The sequence below is a fragment of the Columba livia genome, chromosome 11, assembly GCF_036013475.1.
Source record: "Columba livia isolate bColLiv1 breed racing homer chromosome 11, bColLiv1.pat.W.v2, whole genome shotgun sequence".
NCBI classification, from domain to species: domain Eukaryota; kingdom Metazoa; phylum Chordata; class Aves; order Columbiformes; family Columbidae; genus Columba; species Columba livia.
The window spans coordinates 2,411,645-2,428,882 of NC_088612.1; the positions used below are offsets into that span (position 1 = coordinate 2,411,645).

The following is a 17,238-nucleotide window of genomic DNA, read 5'->3' on the forward strand; positions in this document are numbered from 1 at the left end:
ATTAGGAATATACAGGCATATTAGGAATCACTGAGATGTAGGTCAGCAGACTGCAAGCCTCACTAAGTCTCACCCCAGGAGTATTTCACCTTTGAGTAACACAGGTGCATGAGCCTGTCACACAACCTGAGCCTCCCTTTCTCAGTTGACACCACCTGGTGTAACATACTACATAGCCTGGCATAGCTACACATCACTGCTAATGCACCATGAGACACCAGTAGTACCAGAACCTAAAACATATTAGAGAGCCACAGAACACAGAAATCCTTTAAATACTTTTTCCATTCTTAAAAATAATTCAAATGCCTTGTAATTAAGTACAATATTTATAGATTTAACTCTGCTACTTATAGATAAAAGAGCAATTTATGTAAAATTTACAAAGCCTTCTCAGGCTTTGCCTCTGTTTACAGATAAAAGTATCTGCAGAAACTGCTGTTGATCCAGATGCCTGTCTAGTACATAATACTTCATAGCCTTACAAAATGCTGTGTGTAAAAGGATGGAAACTGCTTTTTGGCCTACTTTCTACACTGACATACGGAAGAGGAGGGATAGTCTTGTGGTTGAGACACTTGGCTGGGACTGAGATGACCTGGGTTCAGTTTCAGACTCCGCTACAGACTCCCTGTACGCCCTTACACAAGTGACTTAATCTCCCTGTATATGAGCTCCCCACATGTAACATGGGGCTGCCAATACTTCTGGATGCTGTTGGGGTTTTTTCCTCTTCAGACTGCATAGCCTTTGGGACACAGACCTGTGTGGTTTGCAAATGATAAAGAGAGCCTCAAGCTGAGTTCAGGCCTCTTGGCATTATTGTAATAAGTTATAAAAGATCTTTCATGTAATGTTTTTTTGTGTTAAAACCCTTCAAGTTGTGGTAGATTGGTTTTGTTGGGTTTTTTGTTGGGGGGGGGGGAGGGGGGGGGGTTGTCATTTGGTTTGTTTTTTTCTTTCTCTTAATGTTCAATTAACTGTCAGTTTCTAGTACAAGACCAGAGGAATTACCTCCTGAGATTTTCTGTGCTGGGCGAGTACAACAGCAGCAGAGCACATTCCACAGAGGAACTCATGCACAATCAATTAGGTTGCCTAATTAATTTTCCAACTCAATAGATGCTATGAACTATTTTTATGCAGAAATGGATCTATGCTGGATACATGTATAAAAGCAATCCAAAAACTTTAAAAATCTTAAGAGAAGGACAGATTACAGAATCATTGAATAGTTTGGGTTGAAGGGACCCTCAAAGCTCATCTAGTCCAACCCCTGTCCATGAGCAGGGACATCTTCACCAGCTCCGGTTGCTCAGAGCCCCGTCCAGCCTGGCCTGGGATGTCGCCAGGGATGGTTCATCTACCACCTCTCTGGCCAACCTGGGCCAGTGTTTTACCATCCTCATTGTAAAAATCTTCTTCCTTATATCTAGTCTAAATATATCCTCTTTGAGTTTAAAAATATTAGCCTTGTCCTGTCACAACAGGTCCTGCTAAAAGTCTCTCCCCATCTTTTGAATAGGCCCCTTTAAGTACTGAAAGGCTGCAATACGGTCTCCCTAAATATATGGGGTACCTAATATTCTAAATACTGATTAACAAGTCAGTACCCCATAATTAGGGAGAATGAAAAGATTTGCCATGTGGAAAGAGCAAAAGAAGTGCTCAGAAAATAGGTTTGAACAAAAAAGGGACAGAAAGTGTAGATATTCATGGGGTTTTTAACTATAGATGACATGAGGTATACTATAGCATCTCTTTCTCTACTCCTGAGACAAAACTTCAACTACCATCAGCAGGAACTGTGTCTGAATGAGGACTCTGGTACAAACACTGACACAAGCGGGAGGATGGCCACAGAATGTTCTGCCTTCTCTCACAGGGTCTTCAGCAGCAAATTTTCAACTGCCATGAATTTTCCCTGTGCTTCCTTTCCCATCATTGTGATCACCCCAAAGTACTTATTCCACTGTAACGTAATTAAGTGTTTGTGAGACTATAGTTACAATTGAGACGTTTGGATTAAAACAGCGAGTTGTGACATTTCTAAGAGTCCTAAGGGAGATGACAGCGAGTTATAGAGAATACGCAGACACTTGATAATCCACAATTATGGGAAAGATGAGACAGAAGCGTGACAAAGCCCTTCAGTTGGGATTTTATCACAGACATTTCTACGTAAGCACAGACTAGATTTACAAAGGAGCTATGAAATGCCCATAGGAAATAAGAAAGTGATAAACATAACCGTTTCTCCAACCTATAACACTAATCATGTTCTGTTAGGAACTATTTCAAATATTGCGGTTGCTATATCAGATGAAGGACAAAAGTGAGACAGCAAGCTCTGGAAAAGATGCAATGCTGCCTGTAGGTAGGGGAAAGCCAGAGCAGAAAGCCTTCAGGGAACAAGTGTGAAGGAAACGACGATACAAAGAAGCAAAACAGCAAAAGAGCAGAGGGAAGAAAAACAGGAAGGCAGCAAAGACGGGATGGATCAAAGCAAATCTAACAAACGAGTGGGAGGCCCAGAGACATGGAGAGATAAACAGTGGGAGCCAGCAGACACCACGTGTGAAAAGGGGAGAAAAGGAGGGGAAGGGAAAGGAAGGGAAGGAAAGGAAAAGGCCGGCCAGCCCGAGAGCTTCGCCAGCCAACCAGGAGAGGGAGGGTTGCCAGGACAGTCCAGCCAACTCACTAGTTACAAAGGAGGGCCAGAGAGCCAACTAGTAGAGAGCAGCCAGACAGGCCAAGCCATCCAGGAGCGGAATCCACGTTCGGAGCAGCGCGGGAGCAGTCCCGGCTGCGGCCGGCAGCGGGGTGACCTGCGGCAAGCGCCACGCTCCGCAGGGGCAAAGGCCATCAGCAGCGCTCACCTTCACGTGCTGAGATGCAAGAAGGTGCCCAAGAATGTCACAGCAACGCGATGAGCACCTCACTGGCACAGCAGAGCACAGGATCCCAGCCGGCTATGCACTCTGAAATATTAGCCACTAGCTAGCACTGAGGGACCAAGTATGAATAAACAATGATTACACAAATTGCATATATTAACCATCACTTTTCCCAAAAGGCATTTTCCTGCCATCTGTAGAGTTGATTTCTTTCTCTACTTTGATATTTTCAAGCTTTTTAGGTACAAGTTATGTACCCCGATATTATTTGTATAGTTCAATGCCATAATCCTAAATCAGGAAAAACAAATACCAGGCCAGTGATAAATGAGGCTATGAGATAAAAGGAGGTTACAAACCACATGAAGAACGGCCTAATCCAGCTCCGACAACATATTGCTTGTCTATTAAATGAGGAAGCTCCTGTCTATCCATCTAAAAGAAATAAAACTAAGTGTATTGAATAAGGAAAAATTTTAAACTGTAGCTAACAGATTTCTAATAGATAGTAAATACTTTCGCTGTCTTCTGAAGTATTTTTATGCTGCAAGAACAATTGAACAACTGTGTTCCCATCTTTAGATTTGAAATGCATCTTTCAAAAAAAAACCCAAAATAAATGACCACTAAAAGGGGAGATTTAAATTATTTCTGAGAAGAACAAGCTCCCGAGTCACCGGATTGTTAATCCACCTTGTTCATTTTTATCTCCCCAACAAGACTTCCTGGGGCAACTCAGCATCACACGAAGCAGGTACTGAGGTTAAGAGGGGGTCCTGTCAGGGAATCAGGACTCACAGAAAGAACGGGAGTGAGGTAATCCATGTGTAAGCAAGGCCTCAATACTCACCTTACCCCTCTGGATATAGGATCTGATCCATGCCACTGAAACCTTTGAGTATCTTTTTCCTTTTAACTTCACTGGGTTTCGAATGAAGTATTAAGGCGTTTGGAAGCGACTCGTCCAACTCAGCTCCCTCAGCCTCCTCAAGCCAAAAGCAGATTTGCAGCTGAGACAGAGGATACTTTAAGTATTAAAAGTCAACATCGGCTTGGGACTGAGTGCAAGAGAATGGTACAAGACAGGCAGCACTTTGGGGCTCCTGCAGCTGGTAAGAGAGAGGAAGGGACGTAGGAAGGAGCTCCCACCAACTGCTGAGGAGCAGCCAAAAGTTCAGAGGGGTAAGTGTGTAGAGTACGGCATCCTGCAGTTTCAAGTTCCTCCTTGGGAGCTCCGACACCTGTCTAACCTGCAAGGTTTGGCAATTACAGTGCCAATTTAAACTTGTACTTAAACATTCACGAAATATTTTCTTTTCATTTTAATAGAACGGGTACATTTAGGAATCTAGGTGGTCACCCACACACACGAGCAGCACACTCAGCAATGCTAATGGAACAACAGACTGTTCTGGGTGATGTCTAAAGTTTCAGTGGCTTGTAAACCAGCACTGTGGGAAAACTTCTAGGTGGCTTTAAAAAAACTCTCATAGAACAGTAGAAAGCTCACAGTTTAAGACAGCAGTGGAACAGAACACTTCCTCCTGATTATCAGAGGCATTTTGTGCTATATCCAAAAGGTAAATAAGATTTCTCCCAGAAATAATGTCTTTTATCCACATCACTCTTGACAGGAAAGTGCCTGAACATCTATTTTAATAATTAAGCTTCAGGTTTCAACTATACTCGTGACAAATAGCACTCACATTAGAAAAATATTTTTAGAGCATCAAATAGTTTAGTCTTATAAAACAATCTTGCAGTGGTTAAACTTCCTTTACATACCAACTTTTTATTAGTGTGTGAATATATTATAAGCCTAAATTATAAAGATAATATAATTTAGCCCACCCGTTTGAAATGAGATAACCACTGGATTGGAACTCATGCCTGGCAGTGAGCCGATCTCTTTCTTTCCACCATTCTGTTTCATTAAGAGCTTGAAATTGGATCAGCAGCTTTGAAACAGCTGATCACAAGCCCTGTTCACAAAAGTGATCTTGCTTATTCTTCATGTGAGCATCAGGCTGCAATCCTGCTGCCTGCAACATCCCTCTGGCATCCCGGGTACCCCATCTGCACAGGGGACCTCTGCATCAGCATCGCACCGCGGCAAACCACACACAGTACTGATTACTTGAAAAAAGAAATCAAACAAACAACAAAAACCACAGCTAAAAGAACCCAGCACAAAGACGACATCTCATGGAAAAAGGAAGGCACAAAGCTTCTCCACATCTGGTTAAATTTGAGCATAACTTAAATCCAGCTGAAATGAATGCAAAGATCTCCTTTGCATTTAAAAGGGCTACTTATATTTCATCAGAGGCTATCGGAAGACACATACACAAACTTCTCTATGTGATAACTGGTGTACATTAACACACTTGCATTCAAGAAACACTTCAGAAATGAACGTGCAATCTTTCACGCAATATTCTCATCACATAAGCCCAAAAGTAAGAAGCATATTACACCACACAACTGAAACAATTTGTATGTGTGTTGTTTGCTATTTACTTTACTAGCATATTTCCTACTCATCAACTCAAAATCCCAAATTGCTGTTAAATACATGCAATTCCATATAATGGTATTTTCCATACCCTACAGCCACAGGTAACAGTCTTTACTGAAACAGGTTCATATTTGTAGCTGGTACCTCTGAGCACTTCTTACTTTATCCAAAATCACTGATCAACAGCATTGTGTGACCTTGCACACCTTGAAACCTGGCTGACAACATCTGACCACGTCAACTCTGACTCCAGCTTCAAAGGCCACTCAGGTCTTTGGGCATCCCCTCCTTTGACATGAGTAGGTTTGGCATCAATTCCACAGTTACTGAGGAGTTTCATTCTGGCTTTGATTCTCTAACAATGTAGAATTCTGCCTCTGAGTTTAAAACACAGCCCAAATGTTTGAATACACAACCAATAAGCGTGCATGTGTGTGCAATGCATGTGTAATCTCCCCTCTGGACACAGCAAAACGAAGAGTTGTAGAATAAATGTAAGCCATGCCCCGCAGGGTTTTGGCAATAGTTGACAATAAGCGGCAAATCCTTACTGCTTTTGATGTGTGCTGTATGTTAGCCATCCTGAACTCTTTTGGCACTTCCTTGGATGCAATGGGCAGTTGCCTAGAAATTTCATTTGTGGCATTTAATGCAGAGTCACTACATAACATTTTATGAGATCACCCACGTATTTATGAACGAGGAATAGAAGTTGCACGTGCACATGCACAAAACCCATCTAATTTGTTTAGATTATTTCAGACAGTAAAAATCACCCTTCTCACATCAAGAATTCCCTCTGCAGACAAACAGGAAGAACTGTGGCGGTCTTTCAGTCACGGGAGATGTCAAGAAGAGCTCCTGTAGCTGTGAAAACTGTCTCAAGTCTTCTGAGTAAGTCTCTCCTCCATTATACTGAATTCAAGCGAAGTGTTACCATTTATTTCAACCAGGACCAGGACACCACTCCTGGTACATTTTGGGAATAGCCAAATCATTGCAACAGCAGCAAGACTTTGCATCAGAGTAACAAAGAGAAATTCCTCCCAGCTTGAGACTGAGGCAGACACCAACAACATAGGCTGAAGGAAGTTGTTATTTCTATTCAAAATTCTAAACAGCTGTTTTCAAGGCAGATTAAAAGATTTTTCAATGTTTGGATTCAACTCAAGAGCTTTATCTAATGCATACTTTGTATTTGAGTATTTGTTGAATTACAAATTTAATAGAGCAGCTGAGTATTTTAAAATCTTTTGGAAGATGTGAAAAAGGGATGTGAACTCTAGCACACCCTGTAAAACATAAATTTCTTACCAAAAGAATATGTTATTCATGTGCTCTGTACATTAGGTCAATTATTACTCACTTTCTTTGGAGAACAACCAAATGCCTCCACCCTTTATAACAGAGCACTGTAATCAACTGTAGTAAGAATAGCAGAATTATTCTAATACACGCTGGTGGCTCAGGCCCTAGCTTAAGAAGGCCTGAACACTAAGAGACTAAGATGGATTTGACATCATCACTTTTTTTTCCAGAGGGGAAAAATCAGTATTTCCTTGTACACCTTTGTAAATAATTTGAATTTCACATAAATGGGGAAAAAATCTAAAAAGGAACACTTTAATTGGCCCTCCAATTCAAACACTTCTGTTATTTAATGACAAATTCTGTAAACATTCTGATACCAATACTCCTTCCACCGCACGTCCTTCATTTCCGCTAACCCAATTTAACCTCTCATCTTCCTTGCAGTCAGCAGCTGCACAAAGCATTTTCTTTGTACTGACATCAGCAAGTGACTGAAGTGCTAGTGCTAGATTTAAAATGCCTTCTAAAAACACGACATCTTTTATTTAATTTGGAACTGAGTTTGATACAACTTGTACTGTTAGTTTAACATAGTATCACCTTTCATGGAGCCATATCTTGTTGGGCTCCTGCTGGGACCTGAGAGCTGAAATAGCACAAGGTTTAATGCATGGCACTTCATTTTGCCCAGCCTGGCGCAGGCCAAGAGAAGCATTTCAAATTATTTAGATAACCACCCAGATTAAGTACCCAGCAAGATAGCTTGCTAAGTCATTCATCATTTGCCATTCCTGGCCTGTGCTTGTGTCTAGCAATGTTTTTACTAGAAGAGCCATTCAGATGAATGGAATGCACATCTCCGCTGGGTCTCCCCTGCCCAAGCAGCAGTCTAAACTTCAACCACCTTCAGCGCTCCCTCCCTGCGATGCATGAAAGCTATTTGGCCAGGTTCCCTCTGCCAACCTCTCATCTATCTTCCCCTCTCACCTGCTTCTTTTGCTTTTTCTTTATGAGCCCCTAAACATCTACCCAATTCCAGAGTATTAAAACGTGACCCCCTCCTCATTTCAGTTCCTCAAGTTGTCCTCCTATTACTCCTTTACTATTCACTTCAAGAATCAAGTAACTGGAATAATTCACACTGTGTGGTGCAATTGAGTTCCAGAGATAGTATCTGCATGATTAAATGATATCTTATCTTAAAAGTTATCAGAGCCCAAGTAATCTAACACTGGCTCTCCTTTCATGGCTGTGTATCACCTACTTCTTCTTTAACCGTCCATTTCAATGGTAGATCTTTTAGCCTTGAAAGTCTGCAGTCTGGCAGTCATTTTTGACCCTGTGGTTTTTTTGAAGCCCGTATTAATTTGACTGTAAAGCTGTCATACTACCATTTGATGAATCTCTCCAAGTTACCACCCATGCTGTCCCACCGGGACATGGAGATTCTCATAAAGGTTTCATCATGTCCCAGCAGGACAATTAGAATTCAGTGCTCGCTGGTTTTACTATTACCTCTTATAAACATTTCAAGCTCAAGTGGTATTCTGTCACTGTACTGCTCAACTGAACTAAGATGTCTGGACATATTATGCCAGCATAGAGACTAGTGTGGTGTCCCTCAGGGGTCCGTACTGGGACCAGTACTGTTTAATATCTTCATCAATGACATAGATGGTGGGATTGAGCACACCCTTGATATTTTTCTGGATAAGGAGTACAAAGCTAGGGCTGCTTTACAGCACAGCACAATTTGGAGAGTTATCTTTCTCTTCAGGGTCCTTTCCTTCCAGACCTTATTGGACCTCTTTCCTTTTCCTACCCAGTGCCAAACTGTCACCAAAAACAAATAAACAAACAAACACCAAACCAAACCACTCAGCCATTATTCGCAAACTTCTCCAGGCCAGTTGGAAGTGCAAATGTGACTTACAAATGTCCTTACAGCTCCTCCTAGGTAGTTGTTTCCTACAATTTTTTGTAACACTCATACTGAGATGGCATATGCGATATCTTTCTAAAGGTAACAGCTTACTTTAGAAAAGCTTTAAATTTTACAGAAATTTCATCAAGTCTGTTACAAATATGCCACAAGGAGACTTAGATGTGAGGACACAGCTGCACTGATCACTTTGAGCATCTCTGCTTAGGATGCATTTTCATTAGCATCTTGCAGCTGACCCACATAAAAGAATTGTTTTCCTTGGAAATGCGTGTCAGTTTGTCCTTGTGTTAGGTATGATCTATGATGTTTTAAGAGAGGTTCTCTTTTCTTTGTCAGAACTGACCATCATGAAAGCCTTAGATCACTTTACAAAAACAAAGACAAAATGAAGTCCCTAACACAAACGTGACTGAGGTATCATACATACTGGTAGTTTAATTTTTTCTGTTGTAACTGTAACAAAATTTTTCAGCTTACCAGCTCAATAAGAAAACAAAATAAAAGGTTTGAATGGAAAATATTCATGTAAAATTTCAGGGTGATTCACATGGATAACATTTGTTATCACTGTAACAAATGGAAGAATTTCAGGTAGCTATGCTTGCTTATATATCGAACTATATCACAGCCCAGGGAAGAAGGAACATTTTTCTCCATAAATGGCTGCGTGGGCACTGCTAGGTAAGCTCTCAGCTGCATTTACACGTTCCTTATATCACGTTCAACTCCAGGACTCACCGTTTTGAAAGCACCTTTTCTATGGAAAGTTCCATGAGAAATGAGTTGTGCTCAGGTGTTTTGTGTTCTATGCATTTTGTGGTGACCCAGGAACTGGGAGATGGCGGAAATTAGGAAAATGGGTATGTTACAGTGGTACTAGGAGAGCAACAGCGGCTTGCAGACTCTCATTCTGAACGCCTTAAACGCAACGCTGTGCTGCAATGACAACCAACATCTATAAAAGCTGACTCAGTCTTTCCGCACATAAAAAAATCTGACTTTCGTGATACAACACACCAGGCAGATTCTTCCCAGTTCTCCCTGGAGCTCCACAGAGCACAGATCTGGCAGTACAGGCCATTCGGGGAAGTTAGATCTTTCAACTGCCTGTGCTGTGTATATAAAAGTCCTATCTGTATTAATGTAATATCGCAGAACCAAACAAGCAGAGACATCTCTCTGTGTATATAACTTCAACAGAACCTCTTGATGAAAGCACAAGCCTCCACCCTTCATTTCTTAGACACGGCAAGGCAGATGGCAAGCACCAGGAGCAAGCAAAGCCAGCGCAAATTCAGCCCATCTGCAATGGGAGCAGACTGAATTTCCTGCACGGCGAGCACGTGCCCAGGCTGCCAACACACCTGGACACGGGCACCGCGTTCAACACCAAACCTGCCTGCAGTACCAGCACACTGACCTGCGGGATTCTCACGTGAGGCCCTTCAGTGCCCTGCATGCAAGAATCAAACCTTACAGATTAGAGCAAGGTAGCCATGCCATTCAAATGTTTGTATTATCATTTATACCAAAATATGGGCTCCTCAATATGTGATTAAATTTGTATGCACCTCCACCGGTACAACTAAAATCGAATCAATACCAAACAAGTCCAAATAATACCTTACTGCACATCTAAAGGTCAGTGCCCTTAGCAGCCAATCAAGAAGGCATGGAAATACAGAAAGGGCTGCCAAGTAGTTGAATGAAAACTTTGGATGTGGATTTGTTTGACTGAAATCAAAACTCAATTTGGAACAAAATGTAAATGTTCAGCTTCATGTACAAAAGTTGGAGCCCTCACATCTCACAAGAGACCTAAGCCCATATGTACTGAATCATTTATGGATCTTGACTAAGCTTTAAGCATATATCCGAAGAAACATTTTAAAACTTGCTATGTGATATTTTGAGATGCACAAAGCATAGAGCAAGCAACACAGGACCGGCTATGGGATGTATTTGCAAGGAGTAGAACAATGGATAAAAGCCTTCACATACACAAGATCCTAAAAATGCTTTTTGGCATTAAATAACAGATTGAGCTTAGTAATGGGTTCTGATACAGAGATCCACTGCTTCTATTGCTAAGTATTCTAAACTACCCTAAATCACACACAGTAATTCTGCACAGACTGACTTGACCGTTGAGCTGCAGCTTCAGTTTGAAAAACGACAAAAACCTCCGCATCCACTTATCTCAATCTCTCTTACAGAAAAGATAACCCAAGACACCGATAATGAATTCATTTTTTTTAACTGAAAGATGTCAAGGGTAGCAATATGTATTAAAATTAAATGTCAGGCTATGACTGAATATATTTATCTTCAGCCCAAAGCCATTTTATGTAGTTTTTCAGGGAAGAAATGGTGTGCAAGAATCCTTACTGCAGGCCTTCAAGCTCAGCCATCGTTCAGTTTGCTGCTATAATACTGTACATGCATTCATGTTACAGGGCTGCAGAAACTACATGTCTATGTCAACAGATGTGTTTCTTGGAAGACAACTACAGAAATCAAGTTTATTCAAATGTTTGCCAGCTACCATATGCTGCAATACTACTTTAAATGCAACATAAGGCTTTGGGAACATACTTTTACTGCTATCTACACTTTGTTATTTACTTTCCATTTAGACTAAATACCAGAGACGGGGCACACTAAGGGGTGCACTGTCCTCTTTGTGAAAATATTCTACCCGTTGTAATATTTCGAAAGAAAAAAATATACCCAGCATTATGCTACTCCAGACCACTTTGAGCGGCTGCACTTTCAGAGGGAGGCTCTGGGAAAGATATTTTTACATATGGCATTAATTCTGGGAACTTTTAATAATGGCCAAATATAATTAAAAATCATGCAAAAATTCCTGCCATGGAGAGAGCAGTACAGAAAGGACTCTGTTTGAAGAAAAAGCAATCATTCGCTCATATTTTGAGTGCAGAGAAAAAAAACCAAAACACACATGGTACGCTTTTAATATTTGAACTCCATCAGGCCCAATTCTGCTCCTATGTGAAGCGAGTGGCAAAACTCCAAGATGCGGCAGAATTGAGCCCCTGATGTTGTCACAAGCATTCAAATAAACAAACAGGGCTGTAACACATTCTGAGCTTCCACTGTGTTCCCCTAAACGGATCCAGACAGCAAAAGAAAAGCACATTTCATTGCATTTTTGCAACACAATGATAACAACAATGTACGATTTTATATTCTATAGAATTCACCCTCTTAAAGTATAATCATGCAAATGTCCAAAGAGAAACAAAGAGTGAAGAAGGCTTTTACGCACAAGTTTGGAAGACACAGTTCTACCCAATCTGATCGGCCTGTCTGATCTCTCTGAGCTTCTAACACCACTTTTTCCCCTGAACTCTCCTAACGTGTATGACATAGGGATGTTCTCACATGAGTCAAACACAGACATCTCACATAGCCAGCTAAATCCTCTAGGCTCTTTTACAGACAATAAAAAGAGCTGTCGATGTTCTGAATCATCCTCAGGGGAACATAAGCTGAGTCTCTGCTCTCAGTCCCTTCAGCGACTCTAAAAGAAACTGCAGAATCTGTAACCCACTCAAGTTATTCAGTATTAAAAGTCAGACTGTGTAAAGATGGCATCCATGGTTTTGCTTGCGTCTTCTTTGTCTGTTACCTGCAATTTCTTTTCACTAACAATATGACTAAATGATACGCTAAAAGCTGAGTGCACCTCTCAGATCTTAACTGATTCTGAAAGGTTGGGCCAAAATCCAGGAAGGCCCTTAAGCACTTGAATAACTTTAAGCATATTGACATCTCAGCTTTGAATTTAAACGCATGTCGAAGCCCATCACTGGACTGCAGCCAGAGCACTCAGCACCTTCCAGAAGGAATCCCTGAAGTTCAAATTTTAACCGAGCCAATATCCATGAAATATTTTCCTTTCTGGACTATGTGTTTTTAAACTGTCTAAAATTGCTGTAGGAAGCATTTCCAACTCCACTACACTTTTACCGTTTAGCTTATGTCAAGCTCACCTTTTTGATGAACGTTATCCCACCAAAAAGTCAGGTCTGTTGTACTTAGGATACACCTGCATGTACTGGCCAGTACACCCAGGAGGCTTCCCCGGCCCTGGGAAGCTGCCAAACACGATACACAATGGCTTAGGGACTAACGAGACACAGATACCACCTCTGACCATGCTGCAGTTACCAACCCAGCTCTGACAAAGCGTATCTCACCAGTGACATGGCACATACTCCCAGAAGACGAAGAGGCACTCCATTGATAATAATGAACCTAAAAACGCCTTCCGCTCATGTTCATAGCATTTTATACTACCATTAACATTTATAAGACACACAAAAAGCAATTTGTGTGCCAAAACAGTCCAGGGCTGCTACCCTCCCAAAGAATGACTGAATAAATATATAAAAATACGCATGCCATTAATTTGATGGAGTTTGCTGCACTGTGGAAGCAGCAGGTCTTTCACCAGATAAAGCCCTTCAATTGCAGATGTATATGAAGTTAATGACCTACACAGAAGTCTTGTAGATCTTCATTAACAACCATATGGTCAGCATTTACTGAGGTAATAGCGATCAGGCTAATGTGTATTACAAATATGGACCGACTGTATAGAAGAACTATTTAAAACAGTAGAAACAGAAGTACACAACTTGCCTCTGGACGTAAGAAACTGGCTCTAACTTTGCTACAACCACCTGCAACATTTTAATTGTCTTCCATATCAGATCGTTGGAATAACCCCCATGAATTTTGTTGCTTCAACGTTGTTTTACTCAAGACAGTTTTAAGCTATGACATATGCAGCAAAAGCTGGAATATTCCTTGGTCTGTGACATACGTGCCACAAACACTCTGTGACTGTTACTATTAGTTGATGCTTGCAGAGAAAAGCACTGCGTGAAACGCAGCAGTAAATTACTGACATGACTGTTAGCTTGTGGCATGGCATAACCTAGAAGTCAAACCACAGCCAAACAGATGGAGAATGTGCAGGCCACAAAACCATATCACTTCACATTACATTTATACCCAGAAATGGTGTTTTCAAAACAATCTGCCTCTCCTGCTTTCCCCAGAAATGGGATACTTTAAACAGACTATTTCTCTTCAGTAATTTCCTTTTGTTCTTTCTCCATGCATAGAGATGCTTTGGTTTTGTTTTGTTCACTTTTCTTTTTCTTTCTAATAAAGACATAGCTTTACTCCATAAGGCATGAATCTTGTCCATTTACTGGATCATATCCATCCACATATACATCAGAAGCCCACCAGGGAGTGTCACAAATCCACATAACTTTCCAAAGCTAGATTCAAAATATGGACCTCTTACTTAGTTGACAGATGTGTAAAATCGCACGCAGCCAGCCAATTCCCTAATGACCACACAGGTGCATGTGCTGAACAATGCAATTTATTCTGACTGAGACCAACATTAGCTTCGACTTGAAACATTATCTTCAGAAAAAGTTTTTCTGATGGCATAATGTGATTCTGGGACCAAAAACCACCACACCCTTTTTAGAGGAGGGGAACATATTAGCTCAGCTAGGTAGAGAGGCTACAGGAAATCTCTGTGAAAGAGGCCAAATTTCAGAGGTTTTCTAGGAAGATATGACTATCCTTTGGCCTTGATACTGCAGTGAGCATTAGCCAGAAATACTACAGCTCATTAATGTCTATTTTCTCTTTTATTGATAACCATAGAACCAAACGCATGTTCTAAGTAAAAAGTGCCTATGGACGAGGCATACAAGTTACAGATTTCCACCTCAGTTGTGCTCGGTAACATGCATGGGGTTTCATGACAGCACGATTTGGCTCACGTGGCTCTGTGTCACCAGTTTCTCACTCCACCCAACACAAGGCGGGAGCCCCGAGGGACAGGACTGAAGCTGTTAGCAGCCTTCAGCCTTGAAACTTGCCCTAATGAGCTGGAGTCAAACTGGTCCCAGATCAGGCAACATAAAAGCAGCACTGAACAATCTTCTTCTGAACTTGCACTTCACCAGACTGAAGACCCAAACCCTTCACCCATGGAGAACGAGCAGTCATAGCTTGAAATGCAAAGCCTTTGCGGTAATGTTCAGTACATTCTTTACCTGTAAAGCCTTTATTCTCTTAAGACTTGTGATTTTTAACCTAATTTTCCATTCCTCTTACTCCTCTCCAGCAGTGAGATCCCAAGATTCAGAACCGAGCTACTTTTTAATCTTCAGAATAACTTTGCCATCAGTTTGAACTACTTCTACAACATCTGAGTGGACAACTGGCAAGACTTCACACAGCACTAACACAGCCATTTTTTCTGCTGTACAAAGTGCAGGAAATACCCGCTCCATCCTACTGTCCGCTCTGGCTTTAGTCCCCTAGGATGCACTGTTCTGCATCACCCACCTGTGCTGCCCATATGAAAAAAACAACCAACGAAACACCACTCCAGGTGCAGCACCGCCAGCAGAGAACACCCGACACACTCACAGACAGAAACTGCAGGTGCTAAGCGCATTCCATACCTGCAAGCCCAAAATCAGATTTTAATGTCTATTCTGTCCCAGGTTCAGAGATACATAATGCAATCTATTGTATGAGTCGCACGTATGAGTGTCCAACTAAACAGATCAACCGATAGCTCTAACAAATGACAATGTTTTAATTTTAAAATTACAAAATTCAACAGAAGGATTATACCTAAACATTGTTCACTATATCTCGCTCAAATGAACCATAAAATTGGTTTAATGACCCTGAAAAAAAATCCACATATCAGATAAGACAGTTGGTATAGCTGTGTTTTCATCTGGAAACAACTCTGATTATCTCTATGGATACACCAATAAAAAGCTAAAATTGATAACAATAAACCTGTACAAAATGGAAAGAAGAATTGAATAAACTCTGGCAAAACAAAACACAACAAAGGCAGAAGCAAGATGCTGCTTATCATTGGTAAGTGAATGCATTGGAGATACAAGGAGCTTTTCTGATGACTTAAGAAACTGAATCGAAGTTTGAATTAAGAGACTTATCAATATTTTTTATTTGCCACCTCTTTCACTGGATTGTTTTCATAGCAAAAAAGGAAACAAAAGAAAGGCCTTAATCAGTTGCATGTGTGTTTCATCCTGGCCTCTATCCCTATGAACCTCAAATACTGCTAAAAATGCTATTTAAAATTTATTTTCAGTCTTCAGACTAACAAAACCTAATCCAATTGATAAATTGGAATAGAATCCAGTTGATAGATTGGAATAGAATAGATTCTAATAGATTAGAATAAGTAAGAGCAACTCTTCTCTTATAGCAAAAAAATGGGGGGGTTGCCCCAGCAAAAGAAAACGACACTTGGCTAAACCTACTGTGAACTGAAGAACTAACCATTAAAATCATATCAATCAGCACCTGGCATACATTAAAAAAAAAAATCCAATGTCAAAGTTTTCTTTCTCATTAAAAATGGCATTTAGGAAGTTATCATTTTAATTTGTGTTATTTGATAACTAATTACTCCACCATTTTCTTAGACTGCAGTTTTCCTTTCGGTAAAGCTTCCTTCCATTGCATTCTACAAGGACGTTAATTCTATTTTACCTTATTCACAGACAGCAATAAAATATGACTTTTCAAATATTTTCTTTCACATTACTATTTAAGTATTTTAAAGTTACTATTAAGCAAATTGGAACATCACTTTTTCCCACTGTGTTAGGGCACATACCTCTTTCACACTGGGGGCCAGTAAAGCCGTATGTGCAAGCACACCGGTTCGGAGCCACGCATCTCCCTCCATTCAGACATCCGTTTTCACAGACAGCTGTATCAGAGGGAAGGAAAAGTAATCTTTATTGAGCTATTTCCAGAAAGGCATGAAGGTATGTACTTGACAAGCTCAGGTAAATTGGTAAAAATTGTAAACATAACAGAACAGGATACTTCATTTTCCAGAATCTACCTCCTACATCTTGGCCTCATTAGTATCATGACTTCATCTTTTCAAGGGATGATAATATAAACACAGTAACAATCTCAGCTTCTCTCTTTGGGATTGCTAGACAATTCCATAGCTTCAAAATAACACCTCTTTCAAACTGTCAACAAAGAAACACTGAAATACTAGAGACTGAAGGTAGAAGGTGCAGAAGAAAATTTCACCTCAAAATCCTCAATGTTGTTCCCTATTCAGAAGCACATTTAAAAATGTATTTGGTTTCCCTACCATAATAGAAAAACGATCCAGTATTAAAAGGCTGCATGCTGATATTAAATACGTCATGCTATCAACTAGGATGGCAAAACGTGATCAATATCTATTTTAAGTTAATCCAAGATATTCCTCCCCTGTACAATGCTATCACTAGATTCAGAACCCAGTTTTCCTCATAATATACTCCAAAAGCAGTTGCGCTCAAAAATAATCAGAAAATACAGCATTCACATGAAAAGGGGGCTGTTAAATACAATTTGATGCTCGTCGAGTAATGTTATTCTTTGCTCCATTTCACATTCACTTCAGTACAAAAGAGGTTTCCATTTATCCTCTTTTATCCACTTGA

The 17,238-nt window shown here is 40.6% G+C and overlaps 1 protein-coding gene across 3 annotated transcripts in view; it reads right to left on the reverse strand.

The window, feature by feature from the left end:
- The window catches only part of FBN1 (fibrillin 1), a 153,539-nt gene that overhangs the window by 104,929 nt on the left and 31,372 nt on the right, over positions 1-17,238 (reverse strand). For all 3 annotated transcript variants that reach the window (XR_010475209.1, XM_065075856.1, XM_065075855.1), the window contains one exon: positions 16,404-16,499. Coding sequence is in view for 2 of the 3 variants with exons in the window: in XM_065075856.1 (XP_064931928.1) it covers positions 16,404-16,499 (96 nt within the window). In the remaining variant the exon portion in view is untranslated. The remainder of the gene's footprint in view (positions 1-16,403; positions 16,500-17,238) is intronic.